The 18,006-nt window shown below is 41.1% G+C and overlaps 1 protein-coding gene across 1 annotated transcript; it reads left to right on the plus strand.

Moving 5' to 3' along the window:
- The first annotated feature begins 1,704 nt into the window (after window positions 1-1,704).
- LOC139664476 (ceramide synthase 2-like) lies at window positions 1,705-17,569 on the plus strand. The gene is made up of 11 exons (XM_071543319.1): window positions 1,705-1,722; window positions 2,784-2,960; window positions 6,045-6,162; window positions 8,518-8,636; window positions 9,422-9,479; window positions 9,756-9,806; window positions 11,511-11,603; window positions 12,599-12,727; window positions 14,173-14,279; window positions 14,887-15,043; window positions 15,285-17,569. Exons 2-11 carry the CDS (start codon window positions 2,785-2,787, stop codon window positions 15,489-15,491), a joined length of 1,215 nt encoding a protein of 404 aa, XP_071399420.1. The 5' UTR covers window positions 1,705-1,722; window position 2,784; the 3' UTR covers window positions 15,492-17,569.
- The last annotated feature ends 437 nt before the right edge of the window (window positions 17,570-18,006 follow it).

An 18,006-nucleotide genomic window follows, 5' to 3' on the forward strand; every position in this document is an offset into this window, starting at 1 on the left:
GAAACTGGCTCCATAAAAAGTTCCAAATTCTGGGAAACAATGATTTTACTAATTAGCAGTGGCACAAAATACAGGGGGGGGGGTTACCAACCAGTGATGTTAAAAAAAAAGACCTCCTCAAAACCAAGAAAAGATACTGTATTTGCATGCTTTGCAGATCTGAAAAAGCTGAGATTCCTCTAAAATACATGGCTAATGTCATAGACTAGTCCCTTTGTGTATCAATATAATGAGTTCACCAGTGTGTGTGTGTGTGTGTGTGTGTGTGTGTGTGTGTGTGTGTGTGTGTGTGTGTGTGTGTGTGTGTGTGTGTGTGTGTGTGTGCGTGTATGTAACCTATATTTTCTTGGAAGGACTGACCAAATCCCAATGTTGGTCCCCCCCACCTGACACACCATGCATCCATGCTAATTATAAATGTCACTATGGGCTACCTGCAACTAAAATAATAAGCCCTCTGTCACACAATGTAGAAGCAAAATGAAGTTCTCCTAAACTCCACCGATACCGCCTTGTTTTCCATTGTATTCTCCCCCCTGTCTGATCTGTGTTCCCTCTAAACCCAGTCTGGTTCTTGCAAAACCCAGATAAACTTGTATAATCCATTTCACTCCTGACTGTGTCAGCTGCTTGAGCTTCAGGTGTTTCGTTGCTGTAATTATTTGTGCAAAAGGAAGAAGATGCTTTGATGAATGGCATATATAATGGGCAAGCACCAAACAACAAACCTATGGTGGAATAACCATTAAAATGTGTTGTGTTTTTTTCAGCATGCCTTTTGGTTACAGAGTTGTTACTATTTAGGAAAACTGGATGGCCCCCTTTTTAATCATGCACTCCCTCCTTATGTCACTGTTCATTTCCCTTTACACACCTTAAGAAGTAGGACAAGAGGGAAGTAGGACAAGAGACAGACTCCTGTGGTTTTTTCCAGAAATTTCCTACGTGTTGCTCTTTGTTGACTAATAGCCAAAACAGGTAATGCTGCCACAAGCAAAGATGGTCAACTGCAGTAGTTTCAGCAGGTTAGGCATTGACTTGCCCTTTAGTAGTTCACTGAACAACAAAAAAATCCATCTTACCAAGTCTTTCAAGTCATTTTGCATTGAGTGTGAGAATCAGATTTATCTTTAAAGAAGTGAAAAAAAAGATCTGTGGGGTGAGACAGGTTCACTTGTTTCCAAAGCAAATCAACTTCTTGAATATTAGAGTGATCTGCTTTATTCAGCCTTGTTAGAAGATATTGACAGTTGTTTTTAGAAATTTCCTGAAACAAGTGAAACTGCATGGAAACAAGTAGCTATCTCGCCAATGAGAGAATGTCTCACAAAAAAACAAAACAAAACAACAAAAAACAAACAAAAAACAACAACAGATTTTGAGACTTAATATGACACTAATTGACTTATTAAGATTGACCAAGTGAATCACACAGTGTCTAATGTGGGGCAGCACATTTTCATAACTATTATGATTTTGTCCATTGTCAGAGAACTGCAGCGTGCCGTGTTGTGCTGTGATGATGATCGGCTCATAAAACGCGTGTCTCGGGGCTACAAAATAAAGACCATATGCTCATCCCATGCTGAGTGACATAAAACCCAATGAGATGATGATGACAGCGCGTCCCTCCGCCCCCAGCAGGAGCAGGTTGCGTCAAACGCTCCTCCTCGCCCATTTGCCTCTGTGTGCTTCCCATCCCCATCACAAGAGCGCGGACAGGTAACCCCTATGTTGCATTTCTATTCTTTTACAGCTGGGCATTTAGGGGTTTCTAGGGGTTTTGAGAGGTTGATCTGCTTGACAACATAGGCTGTTTTTCTGATCGGGCTGTTCAATCAAGGCTGTTCGGCTATAGCAGGATGTAAGAGGCAGGCTTCTCCAGCGCTGCGAGGCTTCATATGATCATCATTATATGTTGCATGGCTTTTAGAATAAAACCTGATGTATTTGTCTCTGTGGGGAAGGCGTGTGTCCTCCTACGCCTATTCCGCTGCGCTTTATTTCTGGCAACGCTGTTGTTGTTGTTCGGGTGTTTTGGTTTGTCCTGCTGCCAGCTGACAGCAGGCTGTTATGACAAACGTTATCATGTTGTGTGCCGCTATAATCAATATGGATCTGTGGTAATATTTATGTGGCAGGTTTCTAAACTCAAACCGATCAGCCTGTCAGCATGTGATTTCATAATCGCAGAAAGGTACTCTGTGTGTGTGTGTGTGTGTGTGTGTGTGTGTGTGTGTGTGTGTGTGTATGCGTGTGTGTGTGTGTGTGTGTGTGTGTGTGTGTGTGCGTGCTCTAAGGCTGCTTTTTTCAGGTTTTCTTTAGATGCATATATAGGCTTATACTTGGGTCAGGGTCCACAAAGGAGCTTTTTCTGGTGGGTCCCTACATAAGTACTACAGAGCTGGCTTATGGTTTAATCAACCTGGGTCAAGAGAGTATTTTTCATATATTGGCACCATGCTAGAAAGTTACACCAAACCAGTAAACATTTATGGTGTGGAAGACGGTCTGGAGCTCATTGTGAAGTGTGAACATGCAACAAACTGTCTTGTAGCCTCTCTGTGTCTTTTCATGTCTAATCTGGAGGGTCCCAGCTGCTGTTTGACATAAATATTAAAACAACATCAATGTTTTAACAGGTCGGGTTTGCTTTGGAGACCGCCAAACACTCACACTGAAAACTTGTTATCTTTGTGTCCTTTCCATCCTCCTCTTCTCTCCGCTCCTCTCCGCTCTGCTCCTCTCCTCTCCTCTCCTCCCCTCTCCTCTCCTCTCCTCAGGATGGAGGCGATATTAGATGAGTGGCTGTGGCAGGAGGACTACTGGCTTCCTCCTGGTATCCGCTGGCAGGACATTGAGATGCAGGACATTGAGGGCCGCTATCCTCTGCCCAGGGATCTGCTCTACACCCTGCCACTGGCCCTCGGCTTCATAGCCTTTAGATACGTCTTTGAGAGGTGAGGCTCACCTGCCTACTTCCCTGCTGTGCCCCAACACAGCCGGCTCAAGCGGCATTTGAAATCATAGACACAAGATCTTCTTATTCGTCGTGAACTTTCACAGTCACCGACTCAGCAGAGCAGTAGAGTTTCCAATATTTAAGCTGGACCTACAAGCATGATCTTGAATGGTATATGATTGATAGTATGTGTTAAGTCAGTGTAAAGGAACCAATATAAATGTCCTTCCCCTTGCCATAGAATGCAAACCCATTTGACTCTCACAGCAGGTGTAAGCAAATATTTAAAAGCATTAAATTTGATTTCCTCTTTCTCTTGGACTCGCCTCCTGGCTGGCTGACTGGCTGGTTTGCCGCCTGCTAAGCTGTGTGTGTGTGTGTGTGTGTGTGTGTGTGTGTGGCTTGCCAGCTAGCTCAGGATAACGGCTGCTTTACCCTTCAGATGTATTCCCAGCAGATGGAGGGTGTAGATCAGACAGGCAGGCATCATGAGTGGACAGTTTTAGCTGCTGACACTGTGAAAGCCCTTTCTCCTCCCAAGGGGATTGGGTTCAGCTTTATACAAATCTAATGTGTGTGTGTGTTTGGGGGAAGGGAGGGTAATGGTGATATGGTGATGATGGCGGAGGTTTGCCCTATAGCTGATGTAGGTATATAGCATCCTACACTACTAATGGGATAAATTGAACTCCCTGATGCTGAATGGCCACTGATGCTCAGCTGATTCAGTGTAGCAATTACTGGAAAAAACGTATAGCCTCTGCAGCCTCTTGCAGTTGATAGTTATCAGTGCTCATCAGCAGTAAAGAAGGGAAACAGGGAACAGGGAAACTGTGCAATGTAAATTCCCAGTAGTGCTTATTATAAATGTCCTGGTGCGGTGTCTAGAGACTTCACAATAAAGTTCAAAACACTGTAATGACGAGATGAGGGAGTGGAGTCTTATCTCTGATAGGTGATAATGAAGATGAGCAGACGTGAAAAAAAAAAGAGTTTAGTTTCAATTTGAGGGACTGGAAGTGTGCTTTGTTCATCTTGAGAGACACTTAACAGCCTCCAAGGTTACATTTACATTACAGTTTATATTTCAGCCATTTAGCTGATGCTCATGTCCAAAGCTGCTTAAAATGAGTGAGCAGGTAGAGGTGCAGCACCCAGCTCACTTTGACAAGACACAACGCCATTGCAGGAATCGAGCGTGTGATCATTTGGTTACAGGACGGTCTCTGTAAACACTAGGCCACTTTGCCGAGATGATGTCATGTAAGATAGGATTCACCCAACAAGTGTTCATTATTTATTGAACTTCTAATTTCCCAGGATCTGATTGACACTGTGTAGTAGGTGAATACATTTCAGGCTAGTCTCGGCCTATATATAAATTCTAGGGAAAAATAACTTGTTGAGCACATAAGAATGCGAATTGGTGAATCAATCTCTTCTTCAATTGGCAATATGGGGCGGTAGACAAGAGGTTAGATAAGAAGGTTTGTGATCAGAAGGTTGCTGGTAAGAATCCCCAGACAAGCAGGGAAAATAAATGAGTAATTCTCTCCCTTCCCTCAACAAATAGTGTGAGGTTCCCTTGAGCAAAGCAGCTAATGTTGTACTGGGCAGTGCCAAGGTACGATAATGTGTGACTGTATGAATCTAAATCTGGTAGAGTTAAAAAAAAAAAAGGTTAAACCTGAAAAGTAAGGGTGTATAGGGGGCAGCTTCATGGTCAAAGTGCCTGCACAGTCGATTAGTATTGCTATTAGTTGGTTGTTAGTAGCAGGACAGGAATTCAAGGCAGAGAACGCTGCAGACAGAACGTAGAGACATGTGATGGATGAACAGATAGGAGACTCGTTTTTTGCATGCTTTCCGTTATCAGATACTGTGTGTAGTCTGTCCTAATGTTGAACACTGCATGCACTTGGCCAGCTGGCTGCTGCTGTAAAACCATTACCATTGTTTGTTTGTTTGTATCTTCATCAGGTATTTATTAGCACGAGTAGTAACATTATATGTACTAGGAGCAGCAGAGCAGGGTGCAGTGAATAACAGCATATGGTGAATACCAGCATGCACCTGTGTTTGTCGGTGTGTGTGTGTGTGTGTGTGTGTGTGTGTGTGTGTGTGTGTGTGTGTGTGTGCATCTGTGTATCCACTTGACAGCCTGATAGTTGTTGTGACGGAGATGGGAAGTTGAGCTTCTAAGGTTTTGTTTACGTCTGAGCAGCAGGTCAGTCAGCTGGAAGGTGAAAAGGTGTGTCTTCATTTGAGTAGCTCAGGCCGCAGCTGGTGCTTCCTCTGTTGTGGTGTGAGTGTGTGTGTGTGTTTGTGTGTGTGTGTGTGTGTGGTGGAGGTTCCTGTAACCAGAGAACTGTAGTGTCGTTGTGTAAAGCTATCCTGACCTTCTCATCCACTCTGATCTCTCCCTCCCTGCCCACTTCATTCAGGATGATTATCTCTGCGCTAGAGTTACACACCTACACGCATGCACAGACGCACGTGTACCCCCCTCCACACACACACATACACACACACACACACATGCACACACACACACACACACACACACATGCACACAAACAAGCATGCACACTTTTATCAAAACATCTCTCCTGTGCTTACACTCACGTTGTCTCTGTCTGTCTCTGTCTCTCTCTCTCTGTCTGTCTCTCTCTCTCTCTCTCTCACCCACACACACACACACACACACACACACACGCAGATCAAGTGTCTCTTGATTGCATATCGGCTAATGACAAAGGCTGTCTGGCCAAATGTCACAATAAGCCCATGGGAGCTGCTCTACAGGCTGTCAGGACTGGCATAATGAGCTATCCTGTTCCCACTGCACTGTACTGTACTGTAGGCTCACACATTGGACTGTTGTTGTTGATGTCATTACACCGTAATGAATCTCTCTGTCTTGATAATTACAGTTATTGTACTGTCAGGATATGGAAAATAAATGGTGTTTTTTTCCTCTCTCCTCTCCTCTCCTCTCCTCTCCTCTCCTCTCCTCTCCTCTCCTCTCCTCTCCTCTCCTCTCCTCTCCTCTACTCTACTCTCCTGTGTTCTGCTCTCCCAGGCTCATTGCTCTCCCGTTAAGTAGACATTTAGGTGTTAAGGACCGGATTCGGATTCGAGCCCCTTCTGTCCCAAAGCTGGAGACTTTCTACAAACAGAACAATCGGCAGCCTTCACAGGTTCGTATTCCTATGGTCTATATGTGTATTTGTAACACACACACACACACACACACACACAGGCCTTTATGCCTGCATACACACAACTCTTAGTCCCTCTGTCAACGTTAATGGAGTACAGATCGTACAGTACATCAGTAATAACCAGGAACAGATTGGCATGCATGAGAGATTCGTGCACTACCACTCTATACTGCATTCCCTTTTTTGCTGACTATAGAAAATCTCTCTAGTCCACAGTAATGATATTACCTCAGCAAATTCAATCAGTTTGTTGCAGCATGCAGAGGTAAAACTGTCTGGAAGTCATGTTTAATGCCAAACGAGTGCACAGATAGGCCATATAACTCTGCAGAACAGATGCAAAGCCTGATGGGAGTTTTCACCTGGAGAGACCAGTCAACTCATTATGAGTCTCACCCTCAAGCGTTTATAGGTTACAGGAACATTAAAGCAAAAGGCCTGATATCCTACTAATGTAAGCGTTTGCAGAAGTTTGTGAAATACATACCTTTGAAAATGAAAACACACAGTGAAAAGGTCAATGTTAAAAATGGTATTTGTTCTAGCATTGAGACAATTTCAGCTTTGTTTTTTGGGGGCATTAACTCCAATGCATAGTGAATTGAGTGTGGCTGCATGGCTCAACTGGAGGATTGTATGACTGTATGTTTTAGCTTGATTTGGGCAAGTTGTCGGCTGTCTCTAGAGGAAGTCATAGCAGGTTAAAAAAAAGGTAGTTCCCGGAGCTCACATGAATCATACTAGAGTAGGTGAATCATACTAGGTGTTTGATAAGGTAACTAGTCATGATGCAGGAAACTTAAATGTTTTGTAATAGGTGGTTCTGCACTGTGTGAATATTATGTTGCTACTTCCTTGTGACTGTTCGGCTGTCATCGTCACCTTTTATAGCCACCATTACCTTTTGTGAATAAACATAAAGGATTTTATAACACCTTAGATGTTGATCTAGCTTGGATATAAAAGAAACTACTTCTCAGAAATGTCTGTTAATCCCTGCATTAAAAAGTAATAACAATTATGAACTAGTCTCATTTTTGGTGTTGCTTGTGTGTTTCTTAGTGCAGAGAGAGTCAAGTAACAGAAGGTTATAGAAGGTCATATGGAAATCCTCCACCCACCTCTTGGTTTTGTTTGGCATCAGGACTCAGATGTTCCTGTGTGGACATGCAGGGCTCTGCACCTGTCAGCACAAGTGACTTAACTAATCAAATAGAAATACTAAAAATACTACTCCATGAGCATTGTTCCATGAGCATTGTTCTTTGCATTGATGATTGTGAGTGTGTGTGTGTGTATTTGTGTGCATGTGTGTATTTTAGTGTGTGTGTTGTGACTTATTTGGAAATCTCCCATTTCCATGCGGCCTGCTGCGGATTTTCTACCAGCTGCACCTGTCTGATACCTTTGCTGTGCTGCCATGAACATACAGCACAGCCAGATTACAGGGTAGTCAAAGTAGTAGGATATTGATTCATGAAAGATATATATGCATTTACCACTGCACAATATAATACTGTTGTCAGGGGAGAACCTTGTAACTCCAATGTTGTCGATTCTAATTTTTTACTTGAATCGAAGGATAGCATGGTCCTGTACAGATTGAGAATATTTAATGACACTTGCTACTTATGAAACCCTTCAAAATCCCACTGTATGTTTTCAAAAACATGCGGTTGTCAATCCAAAACATTGATCTATCAGTTCTTTTTCTTAATTCCTGAAACATTAACATTTTGGAGATACCAGGTACCTGACATTAGCTATAAGAATATCACAATGCACGTTACCCAGTGTGCTACAGATTAATAAAAAGTGTATTGTCTTTTTCTGAGGCCTTTACTGTATCTGTATCATATCAACTCCCTTGCAGCATTCTGCCCTCACTCAAAATGACACGTTCTTAGAGTAATTAAGTGTCTCCCGTTACAAGGAGCTTCCCTACAGAAACACAACACTGTGTAAAGTCTCAGGATGGAGGGAGGGGTGTGTGTGTGTGTAGAGAGACAAACAGTAATCCTGTTACACACCAGTCATCAGAAAACAAACAATTGGATTAAGCACTTTTGTCACTATAGGAGTCCTCCATTTTGACAGGTAGAATATATGGTTTGTAATATTTACATTCAACTCTAACAAAGTGATAAAGAAACTGGCAGTGAGATCAGTAATAAGCTCAGGATGGTGACACATCACATCTGAAACATGGCATGCTGTAGTGATAGATAACTCAAATGCACCACCAAAATACTCTCACATGTAAATTTCAGCGTAACCCTGTATGTGTGTGCATGTATTTGTATGTTTGTATGTGTGTGTGTGTGTGTGTAGAGCGAGGTGGTGAGCTTGGTGAAGCAGTGTGGACTCTCCCAGAGAAAGATCCAGACCTGGTTCAGACACAGACGGAACCAGGACCGACCCAGCAACACCAAGAAGTTCTGCGAGGCGTCGTGAGTCCTTTCACAAACACATTTCTACATGTCTGTCCGTTAAAGCTGCACTAGGCAAGATTTTTATGTAAGAATACACCCGTCTTATTAACCTGAATCACAAAGTGGAGCGGCGACAGAGAAGAGCGTCCCATCACCCCAATTGAGGCGATGTTGGTTTCCTTTGGTATAAAGCATCACAGACCAGCGGGTTTGGTGAACATGACTGTACTGTGTCCAGTTTAGTGATGTCACGTTACTTGATGTCTGGGTGATGAAGGTTAAAACGTTTACCTCTCGCTGCCATTTTGGGCCGTCAATGTGCAAATAGCTTTTTCATGTTTTTTCATGGTAGGTGTTGTGTAGTCAGGTCTTTACTGAGGTCTTTGGGGAAATGCCCCTGACACATTCAACAAATCATTCCTATATAAGATCCACCATTTCAAAACAAACTGATGTCTACTCTTACAAAAGTAGCAAAAAGTAAAGCACATTGTGGCCTACGATTAAAGTTTTGCTTCTCTTTGCCCACAATATAGTTATTTTTGAAATCAGAGTCATCTGTGTTTTCAAAATACTGATAGAAAATGAATTAATTCCAAAAGGTATTTGATTTGATTGATTGATTTTATTTTAAGTGTCCTGCACCTATAAGATGCCCAGCCCTCATGGGCTTATAAGACACTCTTTTACAATGAATTAATAGAAACAAAAGCCCAAACTGTCAAAACTATTTTATATAGACAGTAATGAATGACATCAAATGATCATTCATTCATATGATTTGTTTGTTTTTGTCTGTGCAGTTGGCGTTTTGTCTTCTACCTTATAGCGTTCACAGCAGGGCTCGGCTCTCTAATTGATGTAAGTCTATTAATCACTTTAATGTCTGCTAACAGCTATTACAGTTGCATACTATTTACACAGACATAAAGAATAACAATGGGAGAATGTTGGCCCTCCTTGTGGCTGATTTATTGCAGGGTGGGAGCACTATGGACTTATATGCATGTCATGATCCTAGGTGGTCTTATTCTCATATTGTACACTATAACTTACTATTTGCTAACAAGGTTTAATCTTCAAGAGTTTGGCTCTTCTGGTGACTCCGCTGATGTTGATGTTTCCTCTATCCTCCAGACTCCTTGGTTCTGGGACCACCGAGAGTGCTGGAGAGGCTATCCCAAACAGGTGAGCAGAAAACACTTTCCACTCAGCATGATTCAAAATGAAAGGTTTTTATCCCTTTTGGAAAAAAATTTGAAATTCATCTGTGAATATTTCAAAAACACAGATAAATCTATCCTCAAAAACCGAGCGAAGGTCTTCGGATGCCCCGTAACTCATAATATAAATCCGCAAAGCAGCAATGCCAGTAAGAGTAGGTTATTTTGATTTTAAATGAAACTTTTCAAATAGTCTCCGACACCTTCAGACAACACACTAAACACCTTTTTAAAAAAAACAATCATTGTTTTAACAGTAGCTGGGAGGGACCCACCAAAATCTGCAGGCCCAGTCTTTAGCCACACCACTGACCATGGGTCCACAACACACACAGACCCTCAGACCCTCTGGTACCCTCCCTCTAACTTTCATGTCCATTCCTTCACTTCCTTTACACTAGAGTTGTTTTTTTATGTTAATGGCTCTTTCTGTTTTCATTAACCCTGCCTTGAGTTTGAAAGGCTAATATTTCTGAATTGATGACAGCTCGGTATGCCTGGAGGTCGGCCTCCTCCAGCTCCGCTCATTCCCCCTCTCTCTTTTTCCTTCTCATCCAAAAGTTAAGACATTCCTCCAGGGGACCCAGCCCTTCCCCAAGGGGGTCATGACCTCGAACAGAAAACACTAGAAAAAAAACACAAGCCTGCAGCTCTCTTTATCTGCAGTTACACCGATTACAGCCCCTGCCCAGCCATAATGCTGCTGACCTTTTCCTTTTCTGAGGTTTTGTGGCCTCTAGCAGAGAGGGAGGATGTGTTTTTAGGGGTTAAACGCTTCAGTCAGCTTCCTTCTATTGTGTTGCTGGGGACTTTGAGTGCTGCATGCTCTGCGAGAGGTTCGGTGTTTTGATTTTAGATAGCGCACCGCCACTCTCTTTGAAAGTACACTCATTTCCCACTTTTGAAAGCAAGTTGTGGTTTGCGGTATGCACTGTATGGGAGTGTAAAAGACGCTCTGATGTGTGGAGAGTCTCCAGAGCCTTGACCAGTCATTCATGTGCTCCAGGTGTGCTGAACCATGAGTTTCTCTATTTCAGCACTACACACACACTCACACACACGCACACACACACACACACCAGACAGGGTCAAGTTGTAAATGCTCAGCTGTGGTGTTTTTTATGGTCAAATGAATCTTTCTCAGCCCACAGGTGTGGGATGGAGCCGAAGGCGATCTGTAGTATCAGTCCATTCCACTCTGTTAGCTCTTGATTGACCTCTTCCTCGCTGTTTTATTAATATAGTTAAAGGAATACACCAATTGTTTTTTTCGCAATACAAGCACTTGGATTGACTTACTGTTGTGGTTAGAGACTGGCAGCAGTTTCACCAAAATGTGTCAGGGGGTTATTGAGTTTGTCATGTTGCCTGCTAATGTTTTATTGTACTGTGTGTTCAGTGGATGATAAATACCATCTTAGCATCTCAAAAGCACTGTAGAGCACTAAGTACTGAGTGCAAAGAGGTGAAACTGTTGTTGATCAAAGAGGTTATTTGCCAAAAAAGTCACCTGTATACCTTTAATTAATATCCACTTATTGTACACATAAGGCTTTATCTACAGTATCTTTTCCCTGTACTACACAGAGAAGTGCAGTTATGGAAATGACACATTTCTATGTAAACTTTAACACACTGTCTCTCTCTCTCTCTTTCTCTCATTCTCTAGCCTGTGGCTGATGCTCATTACTGGTATTACATCATGGAACTGGGTTTCTATTGGTCGCTGCTTCTCTGTGTCTCTGTGGATGTCAAGCGAAAAGTGAGTGTGAACCTGATTCTCAAGGACGCACCCACACATACACACACACACACACATACATACACACACACACACACACACACTCACTCATTCACTTTAGCAGAATAGCTTCCTCTTGCTTTTGAAAGTGCTTTTAGTCCATTCACAGTCTGTTCAACAGTTATCTTGTCTGATGGGTGTTATATTTCCTCTTATCTGCCGCCTGGGATTTGAGCTTTTAATCAAATGGTCAAAACCAAAAGCCAAATGTCATCACTCAACCTCCGTTTGGACTTGTTTTTTTTTGCATCGTGCACTCCAAATGTCGATTGAACCGTTAACCGTCAGTAATTTGTTTTCCTCTTGTACGATTATACTTAATGCTGGATTAAGCACTGGATTATTTGCTGCACTGGATTACATCACAACTTTGTGTACTTCCAAATGTTCCCATTCTAAAACCGGGTGAGGACTATTTTCTCAAGGGGATGCAGGATTTAGAATCGTCATCCACTTCAGAATGGGTTTTTTAGTTTATTTATTTTTACATAATGTATAAATACACTACAGCAGAAATAAAAGAAAAAAATGGATATGTGTGTTCAGTCTTATGCCGGCCCCATCCCCAGAAACTAAACCAACCCAACCTAAATGTAGCCTAGCCAAACCATCCAGACTATATTGTTAAGCTACCAACTATCTCTCAAAATTACTGGGAACTAATTATAAAGGTCAGATACTCCACTCCATGAATATAACACATGGACTGAAGTCTGTTTGTAGTTGGTGTCAGGTACAGTACTGATTCATATGAGGTTGTAAGATGCTGATGAAGGAAATTTGATATTGAAACACAACAACAAATCAATCTGGACGGTATATAAATCGGTCTTTCTAGTTCATGGACTGTACTGATTTACAAGACCACAGATGCAGAACTGCTGAAGCTCGGGTTATACTATATCTTCCTAATACTGTGTGGTCTTTTTGTGTGTGTGTGTGTGTGTGTGTTCCAGGATTTCAAGGAGCAGATAATCCATCACATTGCTACCATTTTCCTCATTGGTTTCTCCTACTGTGCCAACTATGTGCGGGTTGGCACACTGGTGATGTTGGTGCACGATTCCTCCGACTTCCTCCTGGAGGTAAAACACCAGAGCTGAATTCCGATACTTGTTAAATGATTCATTCATCCCTGTTGAAACATTAGAAACAGTATAATTTCCTTGTTCCTTTCCCTCCTTGCATCCTCCCTGAGTCCATTGTTAAGAATATATTTGAGGAGGAACTACGAGGAGGAATCCTTCCCAGACCTTGTCATGCACATTTTTAGAGGCAAGAGAATGAGGAAATACAAAATGACGTTGATGTAAATGAGTCTAAAGAATTGAAAGGTGAATGAATGTCACTGGCTACAAAGTAAAGCCTATTGATATGCAATTCTGGGAAATGCAGAAAAAGTTGCACATGACTGTGTACAGTGTGTTCATTCTTCTTCGACTCTCCTGACAGTCATTTCACAGAAAGGTCACGGGGAACTAGACTTGAATACAGGCATTGTGTATTCACTGCTGGAGTATTGCCATTCTTACACCCCTAACACAATATAAATCTGAGTCCAGTATAATCGAACACATCGGGGTTGTAAACAGCAATGCATTACAGTCTGTGGTAAAAATAAAAATACCCTTTGTGGCTGCTAAATTCTGACCTCCTGAGAGACTCTGAGGCCAGCAGGACAATAAGGCCTTTGTTCCTGGTTTTATGAAGCTGTTTTGCCTGGGTGTCACATTTCACTGATAACATCTGAAAATAATGATTGTCACCGTCATTTCGGAGCTGATGAAATATGTAGAACTTGTCATGTGACCTGAGGCATGACTGGCTGCCGTCTGTCCTCTGACGCAAGGCAAAAAGGGACAATAGTATTCAGGTTCAGCCAGAGACTTCGTACAGCCAGGCACTGAACTTGTCTAGTAGAAATGACTAATTCTAATATATTTTATAACTAGTAATTATTAAGGAAATCGCATGTAGAACCATAAATGTAGAACCACTGAATTATTTATGTTAGAATTTCAAATATCCAAACTGACCAGTTGACTAAATTAATCCAAGGTGCTGTATGTCCTTTTGACCTTCACTGCCTGAAGTTCATCATTCAATATCTCTGTCCTAACAGTTATTTTGTAATAGGTGTCTCATTTCGGAGCAAAACCCTTCAATTTCCTTTTTTTCAACTGCACATTAGACTATAGGGAGCATTTTGGAATATGCAGGCTTGTTTTGTATTTAGAATATAAATTGTCCCAGTACTTGAATATGTCCTTAATTTGAATATTTAACTAGTTGAATAGCTGCCATTGCCTAATAAGTGATGTTTTATCTACTGTATACTGTGCCACTGTGTGCTTTGTTTAATTTGAGTTTAATTTCAAATATTTAAAACACTATTCTTCCATTAATCAAAGTTAATAAAATAGGGTTAGGGTAGCCTTGTGGTTAGCGAGACTGCAATGTTTTAAGAGTGTTTGGTGCCTTCTTTGTGCATTCTGTGATAACTAACTACGACTATCCTTTCCCCCCTAAGTCTGCTAAGATGTTCAACTATGCTGGCTGGAGGAAGACATGCGACACGCTGTTTGTCATCTTTTCTCTGGTCTTCCTGGTCACCAGGCTGGTCGTGTTCCCTGGCAGGTAAGACATGCTGGTGGAAAATAGTACTTTAAAGGAGATATCATGTCACAGCCAAGGGTAATATAATGAAGGAGGGCATTGTCAATGGTTGCTATGTTTCCCACCATTCTCATGTTATGCTTCCTTTACATGGGAACATAATCAGCAGCCTAGTGCTCTAGACTTCCCATCCAGCTGTACACATTCGGGTCTATATGGATCAAAGAGTCTGGTTAGGACCAGGCAACAAAATCAGAGAATAACATTGGAAATTTGACACAGACGAGCAAAATGTTAATGTCTGTTAGTAGCAGCTTCAGGTAGTGCAACTATTTCACTGATATTACTGTACTAGTAAATTGAAGTGCACTTGATTTATGAACGGATAGCATATATTCTGATCATATCAACTGGACCTGTAGGTTGAATATGATTGAATATGTTTACATGTGAAGTCATTTGCTATTGTATTAAGCTGCTTGGTTTCTGCACACGACCCAGGAGAGTGGGTCAACACTTGAGAAAATACCAAAAATGTGTTTATTGTAATTTTTGAAGTGTCTTGATGTACCTGCAGTTTGACACCTGGTCACCTGGGTGATTATTTCTCATTGTGTGTGTTTTCCAGAGTGGTCCACTCAACCCTGGTGGTGTCTCTGGATTACTTCCAGCCCTACTTTGGTTACTACTTCTTCAATGCCCTGCTGTTGGTGCTGCAGGCACTGCACATCTTCTGGGCTTATCTCATCCTGCGCATGGTCTACAAGTTTGTGTTCTTGGGCAAGGTGAGAGGACTCCTTTGTTAAAGCTGTGTCAAACTACACAGCTCTGTGCTTTCTGTGGGAATCATATCACTGTATAGGAAATACAGACAATCCACTTTAATTTAGTCTGTTATTGAGGATATATAATCTATTGATGCTTTAACCCAAGACAAGACACAAGCTCTTCTCATTCAGTGCATTCAGCAAATAAAGAGTAAGGAGTGCTGTCACTTTGGTACATACAGTCATTTTGTCTCTGTAGGTGGAGCGAGATGAACGCAGCGATGAGGAGAGTGAGGTCGACGATGACGAGGAAGAGGAGGAGCCTGAGGAGGAAGAGGAGGAGCGCAGCTGGGAGCAGAGGAAGGGTACAATCAACTCCAAACTGGCATCGCTGGCTAACAACTGTGTCCTGAACAACCTGACCAACCAGAGGAGTATGAACAGCAGGCTGCCCAAAGCCAGATAGTGAAACTGTCCCCTTCCCCATCTGACCAGCCTCACCGGACGAAAGATGTGTTTCTCCTTCCGACCACTGGAGATTAAATCAATACTGACATGTGATTAATATTTATGGCTTGTGTACGTCCCACTTGGTCCATTTATGATTTCAGATCAGGGCAGGTATTAGGGATATATACCTTATTACTGTCACCCATGCTACTGAATGTTGTAAAGATAAATTCGGCTAAACAATCAAACACTGAATTTAATTTGCTATACGTGTGTTACTTTCACATCAAATAGTATGTGTTGGTTTTTCAGATTTTATATTCTTGCCTTAGGTGTTTTTTCACTGTATGATAATGGATTGTTTGTAAATACATTAGGATATTAGTACCGACTCTGTTAGAATGCATTTGTTATCCCTTTCTTGACCTAGAAGAAATAACTAAATGACATTCAAGTTAGCTTTTTATACAAAATCAAGCTGTTATTTAATATAATGTTATGACATCTTTTAAACTGCACATACTAAAACTATATATAAATAGTAATTCACTCTCCTAGCTTTGTACCCAGAATACACAGTATGATTGATTGTACATAGCCTAGTGAAGAAAATTGATTGTAGTTAATCTGTTGATAGATCACTGTATAGCCTAATTTTCTAACGATTTACTGAAGAGGTAACTTCGAGAGATAAATTGTTTTAATCTTTGACAGAATACATAGGATAGCGTCTGCAGAAACCCCTTACATACAGTATGTATTTGTGGGATAAAGATATATTTTTCTGTGGTAGGTTTTTGTCAATGTCATGTTTTAAGATCACTTCTTAGAATAGTTATGGTGCCCCCTGGTGCACAAAAGAAGAACAAATCCCTGTAGGATAGGCGCTTCCCATGCCTGATATGATGATGCCTTTGTAAAAAAAAAAGAAAAATGTACTTCTTTCAGAAATAGGGACTTACTACAGTATGTGTGCTTTTTTGTTTCTTTTTCTATTTTGAATGTCATTGTGACAAGAGAGTGGCTAGCAGCATGATTTACCCACAAGGTTTTTGTTTAGGTTTGTGCTACTGGACTTTGTTTTGTGCCTTGGCTGCTGTTTTTACACTTTTCTGTGACAAGCACTTGATATTTAGCTCTGTGTGCTGGTAGGGATACCTTTACTTGACAAATATATGGGCAGGGTCTTACTGTGACTCGCCCCAATGTTTTGCCGGAGGATTCGGAGAGCCAGGTAGTGCCTAGATGAGCCCTGAAGAGTACCCACACTGATGGGTTTTATTGAAATGTGAGATGATAATGTAGAAGGCTATATGGCTTTGGTGAAGAAAAGTCTTACTGAAATGTAAAGATTTAATGATTTTGATAAAAGTTGATAACATATTTTGATATGAATAAATTGGGTTCTGCCACTTTGCTAGGAACAGGAGATAATTAGCTGTATTTTAATGCTTGTATTTTTGCTCAGAGAGATTTGTCAACCATGACATGTATTTATCCATCAGACACTGGAATACAGTGTAGGAAATGGCTCAGAGACTGAATGATTATGTTGTTGCTAGGCTCCGACCAGGTGGGTTACTATGGTTTTGTGATCGTCAACAGTACAGCATGGAGGTCTTGTTCAGAAACCATCGTAAACTACATCACACACACTCACACACACACACAGTATCTCATACACTACCAAGAGTTTGTGTCACATTTATTTCTAAGAGGTTAGTATGTTCAACCCTTTATGGTATGTGGTTGTTGTGTCTACATACTGCATCTAATGTGTTCTATAATATTTTATATCAAATGTTAAAGAAGTAGAAACTGGTTTCTGAACATGGCCACATTAGCAATGTGGGATTTAAAATGTAGAGCACTAAAAGGGCTGATCCACTGAATGACTCACGCTAATGACTGCTATCGGATTATACTTTTTTATTAGAAATATAACGAAAAGTATATAACTGTCATAACAGGAGAGATGCCATGGTTGCCATGGCAATAACATATGACTGGTCTTTTTTTTTCTTTTATGAGTGCACATGTCTTGTTGGTTTGCTCAATCAGTTCAACACTTTCAATAAATTACTTTTATTGAACAACCAAATGCTGTATGCTGTCTCATTCAAAGCAGTGGATTTTACTAGCATTCAATGTGTGTTCATTCAAAACCTGTTAATACGACTAAGAAATGCCTTTTCATATCTGGATTCAATTCAGCCAAATAGAGCTGCAATGATTAATCGATTAATCGATTAGTTGTCAACTATTAAATTAATCGCCAACTATTTTGATAATCAAATTAATCAGTCATTTTAATCAGTCAATCAAATTAATCAGTCATTTTTAAGAAAAATAAGTAAAAATTCTCTGATTCCAGCTTCTTAAATGTGAATATTTTCTGGTTTCTTTACTCCTCTATGACAGTAAACTGAATATCTTTGGGTTGTGGACAAAACAAGACATTTGAGGACGTCATCTTGGGCTTTGGGAAACACTGATCCACATTTTTCACCATTTTCTGACATTTTATAGAC

Source organism: Centroberyx affinis, unplaced genomic scaffold, assembly GCF_046629955.1.
Source record: "Centroberyx affinis isolate AG114_WGS23_722 - 3 ecotype Tasmania unplaced genomic scaffold, CSIRO-AGI_Caff_v1 ptg004288l_1, whole genome shotgun sequence".
In the NCBI taxonomy this organism is placed as follows: Eukaryota; Metazoa; Chordata; class Actinopteri; order Beryciformes; family Berycidae; genus Centroberyx; species Centroberyx affinis.